The sequence below is a fragment of the Balaenoptera musculus genome, chromosome 3 (assembly GCF_009873245.2).
Source record: "Balaenoptera musculus isolate JJ_BM4_2016_0621 chromosome 3, mBalMus1.pri.v3, whole genome shotgun sequence".
Taxonomy (NCBI): domain Eukaryota; kingdom Metazoa; phylum Chordata; class Mammalia; order Artiodactyla; family Balaenopteridae; genus Balaenoptera; species Balaenoptera musculus.
In genome coordinates, this window is record NC_045787.1 from 76,302,916 (window position 1) to 76,328,180 (window position 25,265).

The following is a 25,265-nucleotide window of genomic DNA, read 5'->3' on the forward strand; positions in this document are numbered from 1 at the left end:
TATGTGCTTACATAAAAAAATTCTCTAAGATATATATTGTCTAGTGAAAAAAGCAAAGCACAGAACAATTTATACAGTTTGGTATCATTTGTTTATAAGGGAGAAATAGAATGTTATATTCTAGGAATTGTTAATGAAATCTGATAAATCATGTATCATACCTTAACTTACTGGAACATAAGACAATGGTGCATCTTATAAATGATGACAGCTTAGATTCAATTACATATGGTATATTTGTGAATTTGCTTGTGTATATATATCTTATACTCAAACAGACCTCTGAAAGAATACGATGGAAACCAGTAATACTGATTGCCTCTAGGGAGGAAAATTGGGTGGTAGGGGAAGAGAGCTAACCCTTATGTACTACATAACCTGATGTACTATGGATCTAAGCAGTTTCCAAATGCTAATATTTATTCTGCACAACTCTATAATCACCTCACTTTATGGATGGGGATTTTTAGAATTTTCAGTCAAGTTAAGTAGCTTGCCCAAGGTCACACAAGTAGAGCTGGGAATCAAATCCAAGCAGTCTGGCTTCGGAGCCTGCTCCTAACCACTCAGCAATTCTTAGAATTACATTTTAGTTTAAATATAATCATGGTATACTGGTAAATAACTATATAGAAAAAAATAAACCCCAAACCATATCACTGACCTCTTGCACTGCCAACCACTCACTCCTCTGGTAAAGTTTTCTATAACTCTAGGCAGCTTGTTTAAAAGATTAAGGCCCACTAATAGAAGACACAATGAATCTCTAGGGCACGGATGCTCTCAGGCTGTTTTCCCCATTGTGGGAAAACCCACCCCATTTTCTCATGTAGGTTCCTGTCAGAACAACAGTGGGCTAGGATGGAGGCACCATTTGCGGCTGTGAAGTGTGACAAAGTTATCTGTCATACACAAGGAAGGAAACACACATTTATATCAATCCTTTGGCTAAGAGCTCTACGAACAATCATAGGCAGGTCAGGCTTCTACTGCTCTTTGTCAGCTGTAGTACCATTACCACTTAATGTAGGCAAGTGAAAACAGATTAATACCTGTTAACAAATGGCAGTCTTGGGAAGCTGGAAGCACCATGCTTTTCTTCACTTAAACCCCAAACCTGAGTGGTATTAAGCCCCCTTTATATTCTATGCCAGACTGAGGTTTAAAAAAATTTTTTTAAAAAATGTACTTGAAATAGTAATTTTGGGAATTAGCACCAGATGTAAGAGCTATAGTCTGAGTTGAGTTGGTAATGCGGTCAAATATTTTGATGCCAAATCTTGCTTTTTGTTTTTCCTATTTTGTTGTCTGTATTTTTCTCAGTACACTACACATTATATTACAGTAAGTATGTAAGTATATATTATACATTTTATACATATTATATTATATGAAAATATAGTTTTTCCACTGGAGGAAATATAGGATCATCATGTTTACTTATTTTCAAGAACTATTTCAAATATTTATTTTCCTAGCTAATTTTAAAGGAAGGCCTTTAATTTTGAAGGCCAAAAGCTGCAGAGACGCTGGTCTGCGAGAGGACTTGCTCTGAAGGCTAGGAGGATGGCTGGGGATGGGAAGGACAGAGAAAGAAAGAAGGTAAAATATGAAAGTCAGTCCATCTAGGAACAAATGTGTTTACCTGATACTCTTTTGAGCCTGGGGAAAGGCGCTTTCGCTGTGCATCCAGTTTGATAAATCTTCTAGCCACAGTCTCCATCCTGGCATGCAAGGCCCTATACTCATCATACTCAGCATTGAAGTCATCCTTGTAATTCTGGCGTTGCTCATAGGAGACAATAGCAATATATTTTCTAGTAAAAAAGACAAAAGATAAACGGAGAGTAGCTACAGAATAAACACGATGCAGAAGTCTGAGATGTCACACAAATAGTTGGAAACTACATCTATGCGCGTTTCCCTGGACTCAATGCCACTCTGCCACTGCTTGCTGCCTTGTCACTCCTTCAAAGACCTTCCTGGTAAAATTATCCCACAGGAGAGTTTAAGAACTTCGGGAAGAAGAATAAATGTGAAAAAAACATGGTGGCAATGGAATTAAAGTGCAACTAGAAGACAACACTTACACACGTGTAGCTTCCTAAACCTTTCCCCACCCCAAATAATTTACTACCATGCTAGCGGCAGAGGCCAACCCATCTGTTACGAGTCACATGGAAACAGAAGGATTGGAGGGGTAATGTGAAACCAGGAGAACGTCCCACAGTCACTAAGTGCTGAAGTCAAAGCTCTTTGTAGACCTGCTGCTTTGTTTTATCATTTTTTAAAAATGAGAGTTAGACCAGAAAAAATAAAAAAAGGGGAAAAAAGGTATATTTCTCTAGTTCTTTTCAAACACTTAATGTCATACTCTGTGTAACAGAAAGCCAGTTTTATACTATTAGTTTATTTTCTTAATAAAAAGGCCACAAATGTTTTACTTCAGGGTGTGAATATCTCTCGGGACCTAGTGAATGAAGGCCACCTTCCCAGAGTGTCAGTTTATTCAGTGGTGGTAAGCCAAAACAGCATTTTAATATTAAAGTTAACATTATTTGTTTGTGGCTCTGGGCCTGGGTCTTTGTACTCTGTGCTCCTGTCATGGAATGCAAAATTCCCTTGACTTTTTGAGATAAAAATTGAGATTTCAAAGCAATTTCAGGCAGGTGGCAGGAGCTTCAGGGTGCCCCAGTGGGTATACATATACTCTTCATTGTGGAAAACTTTGGGAGTTCGGTCCTTTCCAAAATGGTTTTAGACATTCTTACCAGTTTTATTTAAAATGCAATAGCACAGATGCCTAGTTGGAAATGTGAGAAAAGTGATGCAGTGAGCAACCTTAATGTCCTCATTAATATTTTTATTCATGCTGAGTTAGACAGTGTGGAGGTTCAATTTTCTAAGTGTAATTGAGACAGTGGTAGTATGCTGATTTAAAGCTGCCCTGCTAGTGTCCTTGCTATAAAAGGAAAACTACCAGCCAAGCAGCGAAACAGGCCTCTCTAGACATGGGCTGTCCTGACTGCAGACCCGAGAGAGCCCGGGGGAGAGAAAGAGGTTCCTGGGGATAAGCATACATAAGCAAAATGGCTAAACTGATTGTGAAACTCAGGTTCAATTTGTTATATAAAATATTTATCCCACTTTCTCAAAATCACACCTGAGGCCACACCCTCCATATTTTATTTAATAATTCCCTCAGGGAAAAGTACCAAACTGGCCAACAGTTGTGCTGCTATTATAGAAGATTATTTGGTTATACTGGCATTTTAATGAAAAGAATGTCACTATTTTTAATAAAAATTGTTATGGTTCTACAGCTGGCTCTTAATGTAGTGATGGAATAAAACGTTAAATACTTTGGATAATTCACAACCACAAGTAACAGAAGTATTCTTATTATATAAAAATTAGGAATACTGTGGTTAAGTATGAATTATTCAGAGGCTGATCATTAAAGGTTTTATAGTATGTCCTTTTGGTTTTCTTAAGAAACAAGTTTAAGTTCTGTATTTTTAGTGATTTTTCTGAAAATTCATGCTTTCTCATCATTTTAAGAAAATTTGCAATGTTTATATAAGATAGCTTTTGTTAAAATAAATTGCTCTTAAGCAAACAATCACATAGGTTATGTACTTTCATGATTTTAAAAGAGCTAGAAAATAACAAACATACAGAAATGCACTGAGGCAGATGCAGCAACCATCCGTAGATCAGTACGTTAAAAACAAGTTATTAAATATAGAATTAACTGCTTAAGTCGACAAAACACAGCAACACTGAATCCATGGGGGAAAGGTTAGAATCATTTTTCAGTCTCCCCACATGATTTTGTCCTATGTAACACGTATACAGCACTATTAGAAAAAAGAGAAATTCAAAATCCGTCATAAGAGAATGAGAGCACAGTACTGCGGCTGTTATTTGAGGGGGCCAACTTTCACAAGACTTTTCAGGAAACGCATTTGGAGAGGTGAACGCCCACGTCAGTGGAGCCAGGCACTGTCCCCCATCCAGCCCTTCCGGGGCCAACGCAGTGGCAGCAGCTTTTCCAAGCTCCCCAGAAGAACTCTAAAACCATACACCACCTCAGATGAGAGAGTGCTCAGCATGGCTTCTTGGGTTCCTTTTAGTTAAGAGATGATAACTAGCATTACGGTTTCATGCTATATCATTCCCCAATGAGCATAGCCTTCACCACTACTGTTAAGCAAAAGTAACACATTTTTAGTATAAAATGTTCTCTACTCCGGAAATGAACATTTCATGGGACATGGAGCGCTAAACTGCATAGTTTAACTTTGTCCACCATGGGATGCTACTGATAGAGAAAAAAATGTTCATACAGCCCAGATTCCATTTCCAGTCTACATTTAAGCTATTTGTATATTTGTTCATTTTCAAAGCTATTGGTAGGCAAATCTGTTTGCTCTTTCACTCTCCATTTTTCCAGGCTTTTGCAACTTGATTATTTTCTTCTTACAGAAGCCTTTGAGTCTGTAAAAAAGCTAGAATTATGTGTCCAAGTTATAATTTCTGTGATAACCAGTTACAAAAAAGTCCCCAGCTCAGCACTGAGCAACTTGTTGTCATAACAAGAAAAATATAACCGGTATTAAAGTGAAATGATCAAATTTTAATGCTCTCTCCTCTTAAAGTTAATTTGACGGCAAAGCTTTATTTAAATAAAAATCCATCTGTCTCTACTTTGTGTTAACTGCAGAGGTTTAAGTACTTTATCACTAATAAACTGTCCCTTTGCGGGGCCCAAGTGAATGACTGTGCATTGATAAACTGCTTTGACTTTGAAGAGTCAGATCCCTGAAATCTTCCATAATCAAACGCTTGGCCTGGCCCCGGAACAAAGGACAGGCTTCTCTATACTTAAAGGCCACCGAACAGAGCTCACAGCAGGCATAGGCACAACTTGCTCAAGCCGACAAGGGTGGACTGGGGACGAGCAGGCTTAATGGCAGCCTTTCAATTGCAGGGGTGGCTCCAGGACTCTATTTCTGGAACTTCTTACTTTTCTGATTTGCAAATCATGGGAAAAGAATTTGCAAACTTTCTAAAATTAAATAGTTCTCTCCCATCAGCAGACATCTGAACTTACATCAAATAATCTGGGAGTTCAATTGTTGAAGAAGCTTCCGTGGAGGCAGTGCAATCCTCTTTAACGCCTACAAAGAAAAAAAATTCAAGTGTTCACCAAAGGGTATGGTTACAAAATGCCTATAATTCTAAAATAGATCAGAAACATCTGGAACACTTTTCCTCAAATTCTATTCTTCCATCTCAATAAGCAATAGTGAGCAAGGAATACAATTGAACAAGAACAATAGAGGCCCTATGACCAGCGCCAGCAGAACCGACGCCAGGCATTGAAAGCACCCTGGCTACTGCAGTGTCTGCACAATAAAGGAATTCCATCTTAACCCAAGGTCAATCTTCTATTCTTTCAACAACAGTTGTGGCATCTGCCCAGCAATTCAAAGATTGTGGTGGCAGATGCAGCCAGACAATGGGAGATACAAACTTTACATCAACATCTACTTTTCATAGGATTCAAAGGCAGATAAGATAGTGAAGTCAGGTAGCAGACTATTTCGATGGCTGTATTTTTGCTGCTATTCTTTTGGTATGCAGACAGTGGAATTGGGCAGGAAATTTTCCTATCAGTTTAAAGTAATTTAAAATAAGTTATTAGTGAACACCAATTTATACTCCTCTAATATCTAACCCTCATAATACTACACAGATTTGTTTTTAAGAGGACAAAATAAAGTGCCAGTTGCTCAGGACTACACTGTGATAGTGTAAAAAACCCTCAAGTAGAATTAAATTAATAACTCAAACCCAAACCCTGCCTGCTAGCAAACCATACATGTTCAATATAAAACGAGTGAGAATTTAATAATTTCTTGGTTTAATATTTTAAAGGACAAAGCACACTAAACAAATTATGCAGACTCTGTGGGCTTATTTTGTGTGCGTGCGTGTGTGCGTGCGTGTGTGTGTGTATTTGATTCAGGCTTAGGTAAAAGCTTGTTTTTACAACAGCCTGAGCCTTAAAGGAAAAGGCATCAAGTGCACATCACCTGGCTTCTCCTTTGTCACAGACACCAGATAAATTCCAGTAGAGCAGAGGATGTGGGTCTGAATCTATCCTCAGTTTGTGATAATCTCAATTGGCTTTGAAAGGTACTACATCCTCAGTGAAGGATTCAGAGACCAGGCCTGCTTCTCTCGGCTTCCAGCTCTGAGAAAACTCGAACTCTGCTATAGTTCTCAACATTCTGGGATCCAGTCTCTGACTCAGGATTACCATCTGATGGTGGGAAGTGTGGAGAGTGGGGCATACCCAGGAATCTGGCTTACTAACTCTGAACATGAAGTTTTATTACCTCTTTTTCTTTTCCTGATCTGGCAAATTCAAGTATGATAGTGTTTGAGGGAAAAAGCTTACACCTACCTCTTGGGCCACTATATACTACCATGCTGATCTACATATTTCAACAGATATGCTTTGACAAGCAATATACTCAATCCAGGTCAATAAAGGCACTGCATCATACTATTCCATAATCAAAGCTTCTCTCCTATGGTAAAAATGGTCAGTTAAATCTAAGGATTACAGACTTTCAGTACTGTGGGCAAATTACAGAAAGATAAAATTCCTTAAAGTCTAATCATTAAAGTACTTTTTTCTAAAGTTGTACTTTCCTGGGAAATTTTACCTTAGTTATGCTGGGTTTAAAATTGGCAGCAGTCCTAAATGATGGGTTTGGATCTTCTGTATGTTGGTATGCAAGATATTAAGTTCTATATATATGAAATAAGAGAAATCTAATTGTGTCATTAGGTTTTAAAGATCACTACCCTCAGGTAAGCAGTCTTTCTACTGATTAGCTTTTCTTTAGAGGTAAAGCATTATTTTAGGCTCCTTTGGGTCTCTAGATATTTGGCTTTGAAAGCTTCCAAAAGCTTGAAATGGTTAAATTTATGAGTAACAGTTGATGTTAGCTAACTAAAACAGTGTTCTCAAAATTGAAAAAAAAAAAAAAAAATCCCAAGATCTATCAAGCTAATCACCAACAGCCTTGCAGAAGACAAACTGCTTTCACTCTGAATGAAGATGATGTTATGGATCTGCATATATAATTTTACCTTGCCTGCTTTATAAAGAATTTGACATTTCCCTTGTGCTATTATTAACTAAAGCAGGGTTGACCCTGCTTCTTGGTAAAGAAGGACCTGAGTACTTTTATTGCTAATTGTGTGTCTGGTTAAATCAGTTCAATAATGGCATATAATAGGTCATGTTGAGGTTGCACAATACTGTGACAGCTCTGGAAAAGCGCAACAAAGTTCACCTTCTAAAAGGGGGTCTCTGGAGGATGACAGGGTCATTTTCAAATGTCACCATCTTAAGAAACATAGAAACCATGTTTAATAGTTGGCTGAAAAGAGACAGAAAATGACTGCTGTAAAATGCAAGAAAAAAATTTGCTCAGAAGGACAATACTAAGATTAATAACTAAACGGAAGGTCATTTGATAAAAAAAGCATTACTAATTATAAACAGCATAATCTCACACTCAGGATAGTCCGCTCTTCCCATTCATTTAACCCATGTAGCTGGTTTTTACAAATGTAAAATACCTTCATTGGAATCCGGACTGGAGTTGTTCAGCTTGGCAATTTCCTCTTCTCTTTTAAGGTCCTCTTCCTTTTCCTCAATCATCTCAATGTCGTGCTTTTTTATTTGGTCCTTTTCCTTGTGTCTTTTAGACTTCTTCTTGGACTTTTTGTGAGACGAATGGTTTTCTTCTATAGGCTTTGGACATTTTAGTAGAACTGAACCAGGTGGTAAGGTTTCCAGAGAAGTCCTAGAGGTATATTTGTCTTGCTGGTCCTCATAGATACTACCGTTTTGACTAAAACTGTCAACAGGTAGGTCTTGAGTCCCCCGGCCTTCTGGAGTGCTAGGGGAATTGGAGTGAGAATTTACAGTCTGAGGAGGATTGGAGACAGGCAGGTGGGTTGAAGGCAGCGGTGGCGGCGTGGGGATGGCAGCGGCTGCAGGGGGCAGCGGGGGGCCTGCAGCAGATTTTTCACTGGTGGGATTCAAATGACCATTTAATGTTGGCGGCACTCTATTTGTCAGGTGAGATATTCGAGCTTTTTTATTCATTAAAGGATCAATGAAATCTGAATCTAAAAGCCGTTTCTGGGATGGGGGGGAACAGGGAAAACAGATGAGCCAGTTTGCACTAAAATTCAATACATGTGTCACTCGTTACTAGAAGAACAACTGAGTAATTTTATTCATACTTAAATTTATAACCAATTTAAATTCATTACCGGCGTTGTGTTAACCATCCTCCAAGCTTAAGCACAATCTACAATAAGTTTTCATGTCTAATGTAAAAAAGCAGAATCTGGCAAATATGTTTCTTGAAGTACTTATACTTTCTGATCATACAGACCCACCCTAAGTTCCTTGAGAGACTAGGCCAATTTATGTGGATTATACCACTCAGGAGTGTATTAAATAGAGGTGGCCTCCTTCCTCTGCTGGCCACAGCTGACCTAGTTATATTCAGTGAGAGGAAGAAGCAGTTTTTAACATTATTGGTTGTCAGAACCAACAACGGTAAGTACAGGGCAATAAGCCTACACTTATTTGATCTCTTCGAATGTGCTAACATGCTCCAGTTATACATATTTTGGCTGTCTTAAGATGGAAACAACCAGCACATTCAGAATAATTTCTCTACATATCTCTATCATTGCTGAAATGCCATCCAAGTTTTTTCTCCCTTAAATATATCTTTTCACTGGATTGGAAGGTAAGTCTGAATAACTAGTCCATAAAAATTATATGGAGTTACTATTTCAAAAAATTTCAAAAATCATGCTAATATTAGCCCAATCCAGCAACAACAATAACAGTATTTAAAATAAAAAGGAAAGTCAGATAGTTGAAAAGTACAAAGCATACATCCAATGTAATACTGTGGCTAAAACTTGAGCTTGAAAGAAAATAATAATCATCACATTAATTTATTCTGTGTTGAATTTAGGGCCACTGATCTCACACCCAGTACATAATTAGATCAGAGTATAAGTAGCTTTATAGTAGTTGGCATTTGAGGCTTCTGTAGACAACATACATGCAAGGACAGAATTGCTTTTATTTTGTTCCTCCTCTGTTCCTCACAATAGGTTTCTAACATTTTCTGACATGTGAATAACCTTTTGCCCAGGGCATGCTTACTGTTCCCCACACATCTGTCCTGTCTCCCTAAGCCTTGGGAGGGGGGTCCAGAGAGAGGAGCACTCTGTCAGCAGCACTGGGGTAGAGCGGTCTGTCTCACTGCCAGTCTCAAAGACCTGAGAGTTCAAGGTTGTCTGAGAACCAGGTGGGCTTGACCTCTTATGTTGCCCAGGATCTCCCCATCTTTTTCCAACCTAATCTTTTGGGGGAAACTCTAAGCTGGAATGGAGTCTCACTGGAATATTCTGACTGGGATCTAATCAAAAAGTACTTTAAGAAAACATATGGAGGGGCTTCCCTGGTGGCGCAGTGGTTGGGAGTCCGCCTGCCAATGCGGGGGACACGGGTTCGAGCCCTAGTCTGGGAAGATCCCACATGCCGCGGAGCAGCTGGGCCCGTGAGCTACAATTACTGAGCTTGCGCGTCTGGAGCCGGTGCTCAGCAACAAGAGAGGCCGCGATAGTGAGAGGCCCGCGCACTGCGATGAAGAGTGGCCCCCACTTGCCACAACTGGAGAAGGCCCTCGCACAGAAACGGGGACCCAACGCAGCCATAAATAAATAAATATATAAAGAAAACATATGGAAATAGCAGAGTTTTTTATTTGCTTATTTTAAAAACATTTTTACCCAAGAATATTTTTCTAGAACGTGCTTCAGATAAATTTAAATATCTTCTATTTTCTATATAATCTTAAGACTGGATATGGGACTGGATAAATCAGTGATCAAATGGAAAAGTAGACAGTCTTATAACAAAACGTGAACTTCAAGGATTGAAAATCAGAGTAGACATTAAGTACCTTGACTTAATGTAGTGTTATATGGTTAAAAAGAGTTCTGGGCTGGGAGCTGGGACCTGAATTCTAGAGTAAGCTCTGCCATGAACTTTGGGTAGGGAAGCTGTGCGACTTTTCTGGGTCTCATTTCTCTCACGTATAAATCAGAAAACCTGAACAAGGTGGCCCTAAAGTCCATTTCAGGGCTATGATTATATAATTTTATGCAATACCTGAGGAGAAGATGCAGCGTCTCTACTAGAACATACAGGAGATTCTGAACGGCTGGTGCTGGCAGCATTCTGAGATGGATTTAGTTTTCTGGAAAGGACACACATGTTCCAGTTAGGGGGACAATTTTCAAATGTTCATGATAGAAAGCCTACCCTTGCTTCTTTTTTCCCATCTCAACACTAAAATAACAATGACTATAATAATTACTTATTTGCATAATTTTTAAAGGAAAAGAAAATAAGAACGTACCTCGAGAGCACTGACTCTAATGACCGTCTGTCTATTTCATTATATCCAGGCCAATCTCTTTGGAGCTCTTTAAAAACATAATCCTTTAAGGTGTATGAGAGGTCCTTAGGATTCAGATTGGCTACCTGGTACATGGTGTGAAAAGAGAGCATTAGTTCTTTTTGCTATTTCTTAACCTAAAACAGGCAACCTTTTGGATTTATACTGAAAATAACTATATCAAATGGCTCCAAAGGGACTGCTAGCTTTGCATATGCCAGATCTCAATAAATGCTTTTTGACTTCATTTGGGGAATTAAATAAAACTTTATATACATAGTTAAATATTTTTTTCCTGGATGCCCACTGCATTTGTTAAATAGTAATCCTACATTATGCAAAAAGTGGAGGAAGATTTTCTTTTTTTAATCATTGTTTTTTCTAGTCAAAGGAATCCAAAACAGTTTTCTTAACATCTTCATTATTTATTTCTGGCTATTAATTCCATTACTTTTGAGTTACAATACAAGTCCTTGATCACTTGTATTAAGTAGAAACCAAACAGTGCCCATATGTTGGTTTACAAACTTCCCCTTCCAGTAATCAACAGAAATTATCTCCTTAAACAGTATCAATTCTGATAATCTTGTCTGTCATCTTCTTGGCTTGCTAAGCTTGCTCGTTATAGCTGCCAGTTCTCCTGAAGAACCACTTTTTCAGTCCTTGAAATTCCCCCAAACCAATAAACAGAAACAGAAACCAAAATAACCCCCAAATTACTGTTATTATTTGCAAGTGTAATCTTTTCTTATCCCTTAACTACGGTTCCTTGCGCATCCAGGCCCAGGCTCCATTAACAACATGAATGTATGGATTCTGGGGCTGAACCAAGAGTCATTTTCAAGGCTGGCAGAATGGTATTCTTCTTTTCATTTCCTACTGGAATGCTCTTTTTAAAAACTTCACTTCTTTCTGTGTTTTTTAAAAGTACTATAAAATATAATATGATAGTTTATGCTTTTCTCACAGCTCAGCTGAATACTAACATTAATGTTGATATACAGTAGAAAATGATAGGCTTATCTTAAAATTCAAATTTGCAAATAAATTAACATGAGATACAACCAGATTTCTCAAAGTGGAATAAATACAACGATCTTACAATCCATATTCTGCTAGCTCCTAAGTTATAACTCCAGCTTCAACTGTCTCTAGACACCAGACTCTTATATATATGTAACTACCTACTGAATATCCATCTCCATTTGGATATGTCTAATAGACATCATCCAAATAGCATGTAGGTAAGACAGGATTCCTGATTCCTCTGCATACTTTTGTTCCTTTTCCATCCCTCCCCATCTCAGTCAATGGCTCAATATCCATTCAGTTGCTCCATTTAGTTGGTCTGGGGCGAAATCCAGGAACTGGCATTTTAAAAAAGTTCTCTAAGGGGTTCTAATATGCAGCTAGGATGAGACTGTGCTCTAGATTCTATCAAATAAACAACAGTAATGACACTCATATCCCACTTGCTCAGGAATTAAGTATACCTACATTTAAAAATTATATCTATACACATATTCATGATCACAGGACTACTGACATACATCAGTAGCAGCCTCTGGGTGAACTGCCTCTGCCATCATTTTGCCCTCTCATCCTCTAACCTAGGAGGTAATTTACAACCTTTCTGGAGATTCAGTCACCAAATATTTTGACTTATAACCTGAACTTCCCCCCTTCCCCAAATAAAAAACTGAACACACACACACACACCTATACCCTTATCCTCATTCATTCTTTCATCCTGTCTCTTGAGCTCTTAAAATTGCTATGTGACATATGGGTTTAAATTAAGTGTTTCCAAAAAGTGCTCAAATGACTTAATAAGATCCCTGAAATTGCCAAAGATACCTTGGGGATTGGTTAACCCAGAACTGGAGATTATGGTTTTACTCTTTCATGACATTTGGTATCATGTCTTGAATATAAGAGAAAACAGATGAAAAGGACTTAAAAATGTTATTCTTTGAAAAATACATGAAAACCTGCAGATTTATTTTATTTTTTAATGATGAAATTTAAGAACAACTTTGGAAATGTTACTGCTTTAGAAAAAAATAGAGAGCAGACTTCCATTTCTGGTGGACTTGAATACTAATCAACATTTATGACACAAAGTCATTCTAAAAAATACAGGGAGCTACAGTCTGATGAACTGTTGATTTTAACAAAATTACTTACTTTTATACTTAAGCTTGTGATTATACAGTAACTGATTAGAGCTAATACTTTACATATTCATATCCTTTAATGAAGACAGGTGACTGATTTCAGCATACCCAATGGTTGAAAAAGGCAGAGTATTACAGGCGAAAACAGCATGCAGGGCAAGACACATTCAAAACTATTTAGTAGGTAAAAATATTCTAGCTTATACTGACCAAAGACTGATAAAAACACATTGTATAACTTCACCTACATAAACCAATAAAAATTATGGCAATAGTTTAGCAGATTCAAGACTAAAAGCAGATAACCAAAACTTCGTTTACTTTTTTTTAATGGAATTTCAGGGCAAAGTTTGTTTAACCCAAATGAAGATAATGACTCGAAACTTGATAATTCAGAAGGCTCTAACTTATAAAACCTAGTATAAATGTCTACATTTCAATTAGTTTTTAATTAAATGTTTAAATCAAGATGATTTAACTTAATATTCATATACCATTGATCAAAACGATCCTGAAATTTCTCTACCTCAATAATAATGATAACAACAACAACAGAAACAAGCCTTCTTTAAATGAACTCCCCAACAAGAAGGTAAGCAGAAGGAACTCTCTCCAGCTGTCCTCACCTGTTGCAGAATTGCTCCGAGGGAGTTCTTGTCTTTCTGATTGACACCGTCTTTCTGCAGTCGAGCTAGCAGCTCAGGTTTCTTGTAGGCCTTCAGTGCCAGTAAGTGAATCACCCTGTCCCGATATGGCCGCTGAGAAACACTGCTGCTGCTATGTATCTTTCGAATGGTATTTGCAGGGTTCATGGGGGTTGATCTTTTCCTCTCAGGCACTGCATCTGAAACAGCTTGAGGTGCTTTCCGAATTTGCACTCTTTTCCCTAAAGTCCAGTAGAAATGACATTGTTACACATTTGCGGGTGATAATATAATGAGCCTCTCAATTTCCACAACTCTGATTTAGGTACCTCTTCATTCTGGAAGGAATAAAGACTTCATATTTCAGTTTTTACTTTATTTATTTATTTATTTATTTATTTATTTATGTGCCATTCACATAATTAACCCACTTTCTGCTTAAACTTAACAATGACAAGTGTTTGGCAAGTGGCTATTTCTAGAAAATACTGTGGGCTGTAGTGACCTGAATACCATATGGATGTGTGAAGCCATCAGTACATGGCTGGTCACTGACAATACCTGGTAACCATTCCTTGCTGAAGAAAGAGAGATTAGAATGAAATTGTATTAGACCCTCACTTTATGATTTCTGAGGTGAAATCTCATACGTCACTACTAAAGCCTCCAACTCTATGCCCATTGGTTAAAGAGGAGGAAGAATTGGTAATGGCATACAAGGTGGAACAACTGCATTAGGGACAATACTATCAATTAGAAACAATGGATAAGTAAAAGCAGTCTCTGAAGTGCTGTTGGCTTGGGTGAAAACAGCTTAACGGGGCAGGAGCTTTACTGAATAGTACTTCTGTCCATGCTGGGTTCCCAAGGCCTGGCCAGAGGGGCTGTTTGTTAGATACAATCCTACCTAAAGGAGAAAGAAAGGTCTCACTGGCTCTTATATTTCTTTACTATCTGGATGTAACCAATTGTAAATATCAGATCAAAATACTGCACAACAAAGGAACTCAACATTAAAGGGTCACTGCCCAGTGGTAAGAAAAGCTATTAAATTAAGGTACAATTAGAGCTTTGGAGATAGATTTAGATCTGTTTTCTGTGTTTTTCTTAATTCAGAGATAGTTAGATCAATGTCAGATGTGCAGGGAACTAATATTTATCTTGCACCGATTATGGGACGGGGGAGGGGCACTGTGCTGAGAGCTTTACACATATAAAGTCTCATAAAGTAACCTGATGAGGTAGGCCTTGGTCCTATTTCACAGATGAGAAAACTGAGGATTTCAGTGGGATAAGCTCAAATAGTAGAGTGCTGATTTGGAAGGTTCTGTGATTAATACCCAAGTTTTCCTACTTGTACTTCTTTGTTGGAAAGGTTTTATGAACAAATGCCTAATGTCTGCCCTTGCTTCATGTTAGGCTGCAAGCTTCCTGTAGGCAGTGCTATGGCTGCTTTGTCTATCAGCAGACCTAGATTTTGATGACTTGCAAAGTGAAATGACCAGCAAAGTGTCAAAGTGAATGACAGCAAGTAAACAAGCAGACAGCAGAGGAGCAGAATCAAGGTGGCCTGTCCTGTAGTTTTGCACATTACCAGGCTGCCAGTCTGAAGACACATTGAAATTTCTAAAGTGGCAATTGCAAACCTTCCAACCCACCACTTCTCAGTTGCAATAGTGTTAGCAAACAATACTATTTCCTTGAAATTTCAATAGGAATTTTTGGAAAGAAAGAATAGAGTTAGGTCAGACAAGTTTAGGAAACGCTATAAATTCCACACTTCCCTCCCCCTTGAAACCTGTTTAACTTCCACTTCCCCAAACCAAGCTGACTATGGATCCCTCTCCCACACTCCTCTCTGGGGAGGGGGATGAGCAGAGAATGGTTTTTAACTAAACTCACACACACCATGACTGGTCATTTAGAATGAATTCAGGCCAGCAAGGAAGGCAAATACAAATAAAAACAAAAACAGGACTATCACTGTGTTGCAGGCTGCCCTACCTCTTCTGTAGGTCTCACCAACCTCTGGTCCACAGTCTCAGGAGAGCCCCAAGGTCTCCTGAGTTTACCCCACCCTCCCAAAGTAGACATAGGGCTGCCAAATAAGGGAGGTTCACTTTGCCCTTAAAAGGGGTCAAAGTATGATGTCTGACAAGAAATTAGAATCTGGGCAGGGATGTGACAGCACTGGAGTCTCACCTGGGGCCTAATGCTAGGCTATCATTGGTCCATGAATCTCCTACCCACAAAACACTCACTTCACCTTTACCTCATTTTAAACAGCAAGTTGTAGAGTAACCCATTTCTTTCAAATGATGAAAGAAGAATCCAGCCACACTGGGCCACAGAGTTTTGCACAAAGATCACTTGCTCCCTGCCTCCCCATCAATTTGTGCCTATTCAACCAGGAAGGAGTCCTCTTATTTAAGGTAAGAATGGCTATAAATGAAGAAAACATTAGTACTCTAAGCAGTTACAGAATTGAGATGCTAAAGCAAAAAAAGAGCAGGAAAATGTGGTTCAAAGTGGGAAGAAGAAAGGCTTTATTTTTATTTTTTACATTTGCCTCAGAAAAGCCCTTTTAATAAAGCCTGTGGGAGAACCTAATTCTCCTCCCAGACCCAACTGCTAATCAATTCCCTGGGCTCCTTATATAAACAGCAGCAGCAGCAGCGGGTCGGACAGAGTTGGGTAATCTGGGACTATATCTGAACCATTTTGTTTCATAACAAGGAGTCCACTGCTAGCTTCTCCATTTAATATGAGATGGTAAAAGTACTTAGCCCTCCGTCTAATGACTCTGAGTAAACAATCTGAAAGAAAGGTGTTAAAACAGACCATCAGAAAGAGAGCAGGGACGGCAACCGTCTTCTGCAGTTGTTTTTCTGTTCTGTGGAACCTAACTAAAAACCCTGGCAACACTGACCCAAGGTTTTAAAAACCCTGGCAGGACCTCGACAGTGGTATGACTCTGTCATGGTTAAATACATAATCCACTGCAATGGAATCCATCTCCACTACTTAGCATTTGAGATCACTTCTTCAAAAGGTCTACTATCAAAACATATATAAACAGTCATAGACTGTTAGAACTACAAAGGACCTTAGATGTTATCTAAGTTCAAAACCCCTTATTTTATTTATTTTTTAATTTTTTATAAGTTTATTTATTTATTTATTTATGGCTGCGTTGGGTCTTCGTTGCTGCGGGCTGGCTTTCTCTAGTTGTGGTGAGTGGGGGCTACTCTTCTTTGCGGTGCCGGCTTCTCACTGCGGTGGCTTCTCTTGTTGCGGAGCAAGGACTCTAGGTGCGCGGGCTTCAGTAGTTGTGGCACATGGGCTTAGTTGCTCCGCGGCATGTGGGATCTTCCCGGACCAGGGCTCAAACCTGTATCCCCTGCATTGGCAGGCAGATTCTTAACCACTGTGCCACCGGGGAAGCCCCAAACCCCTTATTTTAATATTTGAGAAAATTAAGGTCTCCGGATGTTAATTGATTTGTCCAAGGTCACTCAAACATGTACTAACATCAAAAATAAGGAGGATGGGGCTTCCCTGGTGGCGCAGTGGTTGAGAATCTGCCTGCCAATGCAGGGGACACGGGTTCGAGCCCTCGTCTGGGAAGATCCCACATGCCGCGGAGCAACTAAGCCCGTGAGCCACAACTACTGAGCCTGCGCGTCTGGAGCCTGTGCTCCACAACAAGAGAGGCCGCGATAGTGAGAGGCCTGCGCACCGCAATGAAGAGTGGCCCCCGCTCGCCGCAACTGGAGAAAGCCCTCGCACAGAAACGAAGACCCAACACAGCCAAAAATAAATAAACAAATAAATAAATAAATTTATTAAAAAAAAAAAAAATAAGGAGGATGGGGGGGAAAGTTGGGAAAACTGGAAAAAGTATCCTAGAAATTAGGTTGGTTGGGTTACTTTATATACCTAAATAGATATTAGGTATATAAAATAACCAAAATTTACAATTCAATAAATTTCCAGAATTTAGATAGGAGTCAGTGAGCAGACTTAAGATACTGGTAAACTAGAAATGATAAGTTTTTGTTTTTTTTTAAACAAAGGGGAAGGATTATAACAGCACAACAATGCTCATCATTGATATGAATGGCATAACTAGAACTGGAAATATTACTGAAGAAATAATAACAATGTTTTCTAGGTTAAAGCTTCTCCTGTGGGGCTTCCCTGGTGGCGCAGTGGTTGAGAATCTGCCTGCTAATGCAGGGGACACGGGTTCGAGCCCTGGTCTGGGAAGATCCCACATGCCGCGGAGCGGCTGGGCCCGTGAGCCACAACTACTGAGCATGCGCGTCTGGAGCCTGTGCCCCGCAACGGGAGGGTCCGCGATGGTGAGAGGCCCGCGCACCGCGATGAAGAGCGGTCCCCGCACCGCGATGAACAGTGGTCCCCACTTGCCGCAACTAGAGAAAGCCCTCGCACGAACCGAAGACCCAACACAGCCATAAATAAATAAATAAATAAAAATTTACAAAAAAAAAAAAAAAAAAAAAAAAAGCTTCTCCTGTGCTCCTCTCCAGGCAAAATAGGCTTTCCCCCACTCCCCGCCCCAAGCCCACTAAAGGGTCACAGAAGCTCACATTCCTGGTTGCCTAGACAAGCTGACCCCTAAGAGCACAGCCTTCCCTTCCTTAAACTGGGCTTGTGCCCTAACTCAACTATCAGAGGCCTGGATGATGCCACCATACCCCCCACAGTGAGACCAACATTATTCCTATTTGTCCTCTACTCGGGCTGACACTATTAAAAGAAACCTTCTCTGCAGAGGCTTCTAAGCTGGCAGAGGTCAGCTTTTGGTATCATTTTATATGATATATTCAGTTAAGAACTAAAGAGGTATCTCCTATTGTCTTATGAAAAAAACATAACTTGTTAATGAGGCCAAACTCTTATTATTTGCTACTTGCTGATACCAACAACTTGATATGTAAAATGGAGAGGCAATCATAACCCAGCTCATGGGGTGATTGTGAGATTTAGATGAATAACTACATGTAAAGTGCTAACCAGTGCCTTGTGCATCACAAGCACCCAGGAAGTGCTGAGTAATATTAGTATTGAAGGGTGAACTGACTAGCATTTTGAAGAACTGAATGGGTCAGTTTTGAGATACTGAAAAAAGCAGGAGGATACAAACTGAGCTGCCTGGAAGGAAAGAAACATGGTAAGGGCCTGGCAATGGATAAAGTTAAAAGAAAAAGACCAAAACATGCCATAACAAAGAAGAGTAAAAAAATCAAAAAGAAACACCAGAAAAGCCAATCCGGATACTAGTCTTTTGCTCTATTGTATTCAGAATTGATTAGTCTTTTCTTAGGAGTAGTGTGTGCAGTTTGGAATTCTGAGGTGAAGAACTGGAGGCAGTCCAGAGGAGAGCAGTAAAAATAATTAAAGGCTTGGGATACAGGCCATATTAAGGAAAGTTAAAAGGAGCTGGGGTTACTTGACCTAGAGAATAAAGGGCTGAGGAAGTTAATGACAAGATTTAAGACCAGAGAGGAACACTGCTGTGATGGTGAGTAGCCCAGGGCACAGAGGACACAGCACAGAGGAGAAGGTTAAACAGAGCACTTGGCTGGCAGAGGTCACTGTGGGGCTCTGCAGGGGGGAACATATGTGTGCTCTTCTTAAAATGGCATAGATGTAATCTGGTTCAGATTTAAATTTAGATAACCTCAAATTCTATGTGGTCACTCTAAAAAATGTATATAAATTATTTGTAGTGCCTATAAGAAACCCTGCAAGTTCCAAAATTCCCATACCATTAGGGCATGTATGGTCTGCGTGATTCTGGGTGTTGAAAAGTCTCTTGTGTAAGCTGGGAATGAACTGTACCGACCCTATCAAAACAAACAAAAACACATGAACATAGGGGACGCCCAAGGATCTTTCAATGGAAAAGTACGGTGATCATCGCTAATTTTCAAGCTTTGGAATAAATCAAGGAGAAGGTTTTCAGATAGTTATATTGGGAAGAAAAAAAAATCATTTTGATTGCTTGAGTCTTCTATTCCTTTGTCAAACACACCAATTTGTCTTACTGTTTATAAATTGGTGGTATTGGACTTAAAAAACACTCTCAAAGCAATAGGGATAGCAAATTCATAGCTTGCACTTAAATTTAAGAGCAGCAGATCTTGTACATTTTAAAAACAATTTGAGATTTAGCCTACTAAAGTTAATTAAGTTACCTGTGAGAATAAAGAAGAAAGAAAGGAGGTTGGAAGTTATTACCTCATTCAGCAGGAAAGAGAAGATGAAAAATCTCATTGCTAGTAACTTACTGGGCAGGGAACTGGGCCCCGTGGGTACAGATACCTGGGGAAGCCATGAATTGTTGTTAAACCAAACTAAATGTATCTAAGCTAAGCACCAAGTCCCAGGAGCACTGGCTCTGTTCCAAAGAAATACTTATTAAAGATACTAGTGGAGCTTCTCAAAGCTGAATGTATTGTAGCTGGGTCAGCATGGGAAAATACAGAAGTAGAATTATACCAAACCATGGAAAGATGTTGATTAAGGGATCTGGTTATTCAAGAGACTTTTTGTTAGCATTTACATTTTCAAATTAATATCCTTTCATCATTTACTATCCAGTGACTTGTGTTATTAAACTGACCGAGGCCTCAGAGAGCTCATCCTCACTCTGGGTGATTCTCTCTATTACTGTTAATAGTCACTGTGAATTAACTCTTTAAAACTGTCAGGGTCACTGCTCATAAAGGAGAGACTCATCTTGCTGGTCTGGTCTTAATTCCCCTCGATTTGATGGATATTTGAGTGAGCTGATGATAAAGGTGATGGGGGTAGGGCAGGTTCTTAATTAATGGAGAGATGAGGATGAGGATCCATAATTGAGATGACATCACAATTGAGGTACCAAAGAGGCATCACCCTAATGCTTTGCTATAAGCACATTTTATACTTTTGCAATAAAAATTCTTTGTTGTGCAAAGATCCTTTGAAATTCTGCTAATAGAAAACTCATAAGTTCTACTAATAGATTTTACTATAAAAATAACTCTCCAGAAGTACAAAATAAGAACTATACTGTCCACCACTGAAATTACATCATCCAGTGACAAAGAAAACACAACAGTACCACTATCACAATCTCACATAGTAAAGTAACTTGAGCAGATCCCAGTATTGTAAAGTAATAACAAATAGCCAATAGAGGATCTGGGATTTATGAAAGAAATAAAACTTTTCAATCTCTTCAATTTATCAGCAGTATGAAGAGAATAAATGACTTTTGACCATGTTTTTCAAAGTGTTCTGAAAACTAATTTCTGTGTTTTCATTAAGTAATATTATTGATATTTACCTAGAGTGATCTTGAATTATTCCAATCAATCAGCAAGAAGGAGAAAGGTATCTATACAAACCTACATATGGTCCACCAGGTTTGATAACTTTTGTGCTTCGGTTGCGGGATTCCTCCTCTGCCTGGGTCATTCTTTCTCGTGTCATCTGATACGAGTCATTTGTTGCACACACTGTAATTTTATCTTGTATAAATCCCAGGCAATTGAGCTGGGATGCTCCAGAGCTGTCAGGTAAGATGGTGCCTTGTTAGATATGTCCCACATTTTGCATAATATAGGCAAGCAGAAATTGTATAATCCTAAAACCAGCAGCTTTAATAATAACTTTGCAATTCAAAATAACTAATATTAGTCATTTTAAAATGTAAAGCTTACTTAAAAATTTTTAAGTTTCTCCATTTGATATCACATTTTTTTTTTTTTTCCATATTCTGGATAGAATGGGTGAAATGAGATCTCAGAGACCAAATCCATGAAATGTTGAAAAAAAAAAAAAAAAATCAGTACTTGGAATGAAGACCAGAGTCTTGATGGGCACTGTAGTTCTACTGTCATTTTTAAAAGAATTACCTACCACTGATGTGAGAAATGTTAAAAGTTTACTTTTAATGGAACCATAATATGTATGCTTTAGAACTGACTAGATGAAACAGACCCACCATAATAATGCTTTTTATTTTTAATAAGATATTAAGTTTAAGGCTAAAATACTGCCAAATATCATAGTTTAATTTATTACTATTTACCCAAATACCCTAAAAAATTGTAACTTTATATTTACCACTGTTAAATCTCTATAACATGATCTTTTGGTATAGCAAATACTGAAAAATACTGGACAGGAGATTCTTGCAGAAATATTAAAAAAAGAAACCTTTTATTTACACAATCACAAATATTAACACTGGCCAGGAAGACGGCTCTGTATTCAAAGTATTATGCTAATATTAGGGGATTATGGTAACAGTTACGCTAGTATTTTAAAAAGAAATTACTATGGCCTTAAAACAGACTAGAATGTAGAAGTAATGAAAATGTCACTACAGCTCTGATATTCTATTTCTAAACTTAATTGGAAGTAGCTTTGTTATGATGTTAAGAAATAAGGGTTGATAAAATTTTTGTAAATTGCTAATAACTGTCTGTACAAATGCTATTTTAAAAAAATCAGTTCGTTCATCTCATAAATATTTATTGGGCAGAGACTGTGCCAGGCAATGTGTGAGGTACCTGGGCTGTGACAAGGACTGACAGATGCGGTCCCTCCTTCAAGGAGCTCTCTGTCTAATGGGTGACAAGGATGAGCACACTGGAAATTATGATGCAGTGTGACAGGGGACAGGGAACCCCCAAGAAGGTACTTCACCTGGACTTGTGGGCAAGGCAAAGGCTTCCTAGAGGAAGCGGTGATTGAGCTGATCTAGAGGGATAACTAGACAAGGGGGAAGGACAAAAGTGTTCTAAAGGGATAACCAATATGTGCAGGCCCAGAGGGAACAAGGAGAAGGTTTTCAGCTTGACCAAAGAGAGCTGGCAAGAACAATTAGAGGTGAGGCTGAAAAGAGGGTATAAGAAGTGCATCACACAGGGCTTTGGAGGTCATAGTATGAATTTTGGACTTTTCCCCAAGAATAACAGAGACTGAAAACAGTGTCATTTATTCCGCAGAAAAATCAATCTGGATGAAGAACAGATTGGAAGGAAGGGGGCACTCTTGTGAAAGCAGGAGACCAGTTAGGAGGCTACTGAAGGATTACAGACAAGAAGCGATGGCTTGAACCAGGGTAGGGCAGTGTGAATGCAGAACAGTAAACAGATTCCAGAGATAGTGAGGAGGCAGCATTGACAGGATTTGGTCAGAGATTAGCTGGGGGGTGGGGGTGGGGGGGGGTGGGGGGGTGGGGGGGTGTCGGGTGGGTGGTGGTTGAAGATTGTGCCCAGGTTACTAGGTGTGTGGAGCTGCCATGTGAGACACCAGAGTACAGGTGGGAGAGAGAAAATGAATTCAGTGTTGGACATGGTGACTTTGAAGAAGTAAGGAGCAGTCTCAGGAGGGAATGGACTGTGAATAACACTAATATTTAAAATAATCAATAGGAAGATAAAAAGACCACAGGAGACCAAAGAGGTAGAGGGAAATTAGAAGAGCAGTGTGTCATGGAAGCCATGGGAATAGAATACTTCAAGAATCAGAGAGTGGTCCACAGTGTGAAATGTTGGCAACAAGTCCAGAATAATAAGGAACCAATAAGCATCCCCTGGGTTCATGGGCAAGGAGGTAAAGGCTCTCTTCAGGGAGCATATTTCAGTGGAATGGTGGGGACTGAAGCCAGACTTCAGGTCCAGAAGTGAGTATAAGGGAGGCGGTTTTTGTTTTTATTGTCTTTTTTAATGAGGCCTACTTGAGCTGAAAAACCAGTGAAAGGAGGGAAAGGAAGGGGTAGAGAGGGAGGATGAGTAGGAAGAAAAGACTGCAGTAGAGAAAAGTCTGCAGTGTGAAGGTCTGGTGGCAGGAAGTTTGAATTTCAACATCTCCCCCTATTATTTACTGAGTAATTTACATAGTGAGAATAAGCTGAACCTATTGCCAATCACAATGAAGATACAGTTTTCACCATCCAAGGTCAAGAAACAGATCTTTACATGAAAACAAAATAGAGCTATAAACCCTGTGGGCAAGAAGGTACTCTCCAGAATTCTCCACTCATCCCTTTTGAACTTAGTTACCTTAAAAGTTTAAATACTTTGACATATGTGTATAAACGTTCCTACAGTCCTTCTCTAGCCTAGCTCACTGTTTCCTATACTTGAGTATGCATTACTTACAGAGCTGTATTATGTATTTTCACTAGGCCTGTGAATGGGCAGATTCAAGGAATTTTTGAGTGTGGGATTTCCACCATCTTACATATGAGAAAAGTGAGGCCCAAGGAGATTTAAAAAGAAAGATAAGAAGGGAGACTAGTTGATATATTTGTTTTGAACATCTATTTATGGAGCTCAGCCAGCACTGTAAGACTGGAAAATGGGTGTAAGAAAGCCCCTGCCCTTAAGGAGCTTGCACAACTGTAGGAGAGACAAGATATATGGAAAATAAAAAATCAAACTGAATAGAAAAGGTGGATCCAGATTATAAAAAGGTTTTCTTGCCAGGATGAAAACTGGAACTCTGAGTGCTTTTGTTTTTATAATGGCAAATTTAAATTTATAGTCATACCACACTTGGATCATATGAATGTATTTATGACAATTTTCTCACAATAATTGTTTCTTTTCTGTTGGCACATCATGTATAGTTTTGTAAAGTGACCTTAAATCTTTCTCCAAACAAGGTAGAAATAAACACACAGGGTATTTATGATGTAAGGGAGAAACCGTATTACCTATAATGATAGGCCTGGTTTTGAAGAGGGAATTAAGTTCCTTAATGAAATTCCTAATGGGACATAGTTCAATTTGATGTCAAAACGTTCTCACTATACTAAAATAATTCTCTTAAGACAAGTGTTACAGGTAATGGCACAATTAGAAATCGGTGTGCCCTGTGGTGTGTAAAGAACACTGAAGTAGGAGTTAGGAGAACTCAGTTCTCATTCAGCCGTCACTAACCAACCAGCTATGTAACCTGTGAAGTGAAGGGGTGGAACTACACAATCACCGAGGACCCTTGTACTTGGTGATTCTATAATCTATTACAATGCTGTCCCACAGAAATTTCTGCAATTTAAAATGTTCTGTGTTTGTGCTGTCCACTATGAGAACCACTAGCCATGTGGTTATTTAGCCTATAATACGTAGTTAGTATGAGTGAAGAAATAAATTTTAAATTTTATTTCATTTTTATCAATTGAAATGTAAATAGCCCCATGTGGCCAGTGGCTATCACCGTGGACAGTGCAGAAAAGTCTACAGAGTCTAAAACACATGCAATTTATACCAAAAAATATAAGTTTGGGGGAAGGCAATTTTTAGAAAGCAAAATTAACATATACTCAGGGAAAATGGCAGATTAAGATAAAGCAAAAAGTTATTTAGTCGCCTTAAATGGGAGAAGAAATTTAGACCTCTCTCAGTGAAGTGTCTTTTGTATCTCTGCCTCCCGTGCTCACTTGGAACACAACTTTCCCTTCCTTTCTCCCCGACACAGCAAGCACTTAAAGTTTCAAGTATGACACAGAGGAGAGATAGGGATGGATGGCCCTGGGGGCCTTGGGGAACTTTCAGCCAATGTCAGTGTTTCTCGGGAGGTTGGGGGCTCTAAGGCCTTGTCTTTATCCACAGGCAGAACAAACTCCTACTCGAGGGGCCCGTTCTTTAATCAGAAACAACCACAGCAAAGAAGAGTGAAACAAGTAGCTTATTGTTTACAGAGGACCTAAGTAGATAAGGGTTCCAATGGGTACCCTGGGCTATGGGTGTGTATTTTTGTCTTCCTTCCTCCTTTTTTCCCCTGAAAATCAGAAATGACTGCTATACTGGGGTTAATTTCTAGTTTCCATT

At 39.0% G+C, this 25,265-nt stretch overlaps 1 protein-coding gene across 2 annotated transcripts in view; it reads right to left on the reverse strand.

Moving 5' to 3' along the window:
* Positions 1-25,265, reverse strand: part of ELL2 (elongation factor for RNA polymerase II 2) — a 74,061-nt gene that overhangs the window by 4,409 nt on the left and 44,387 nt on the right. For both annotated transcript variants that reach the window (XM_036848389.1, XM_036848388.1), the window contains exons 4-10: positions 20,826-20,989; positions 13,387-13,646; positions 10,545-10,669; positions 10,295-10,382; positions 7,666-8,233; positions 5,117-5,183; positions 1,646-1,817 (exon numbers count right to left, since the gene is read on the reverse strand). In XM_036848389.1, coding sequence (XP_036704284.1) covers positions 1,646-1,817; positions 5,117-5,183; positions 7,666-8,233; positions 10,295-10,382; positions 10,545-10,669; positions 13,387-13,646; positions 20,826-20,989 — 1,444 coding nt within the window. The remainder of the gene's footprint in view (positions 1-1,645; positions 1,818-5,116; positions 5,184-7,665; positions 8,234-10,294; positions 10,383-10,544; positions 10,670-13,386; positions 13,647-20,825; positions 20,990-25,265) is intronic.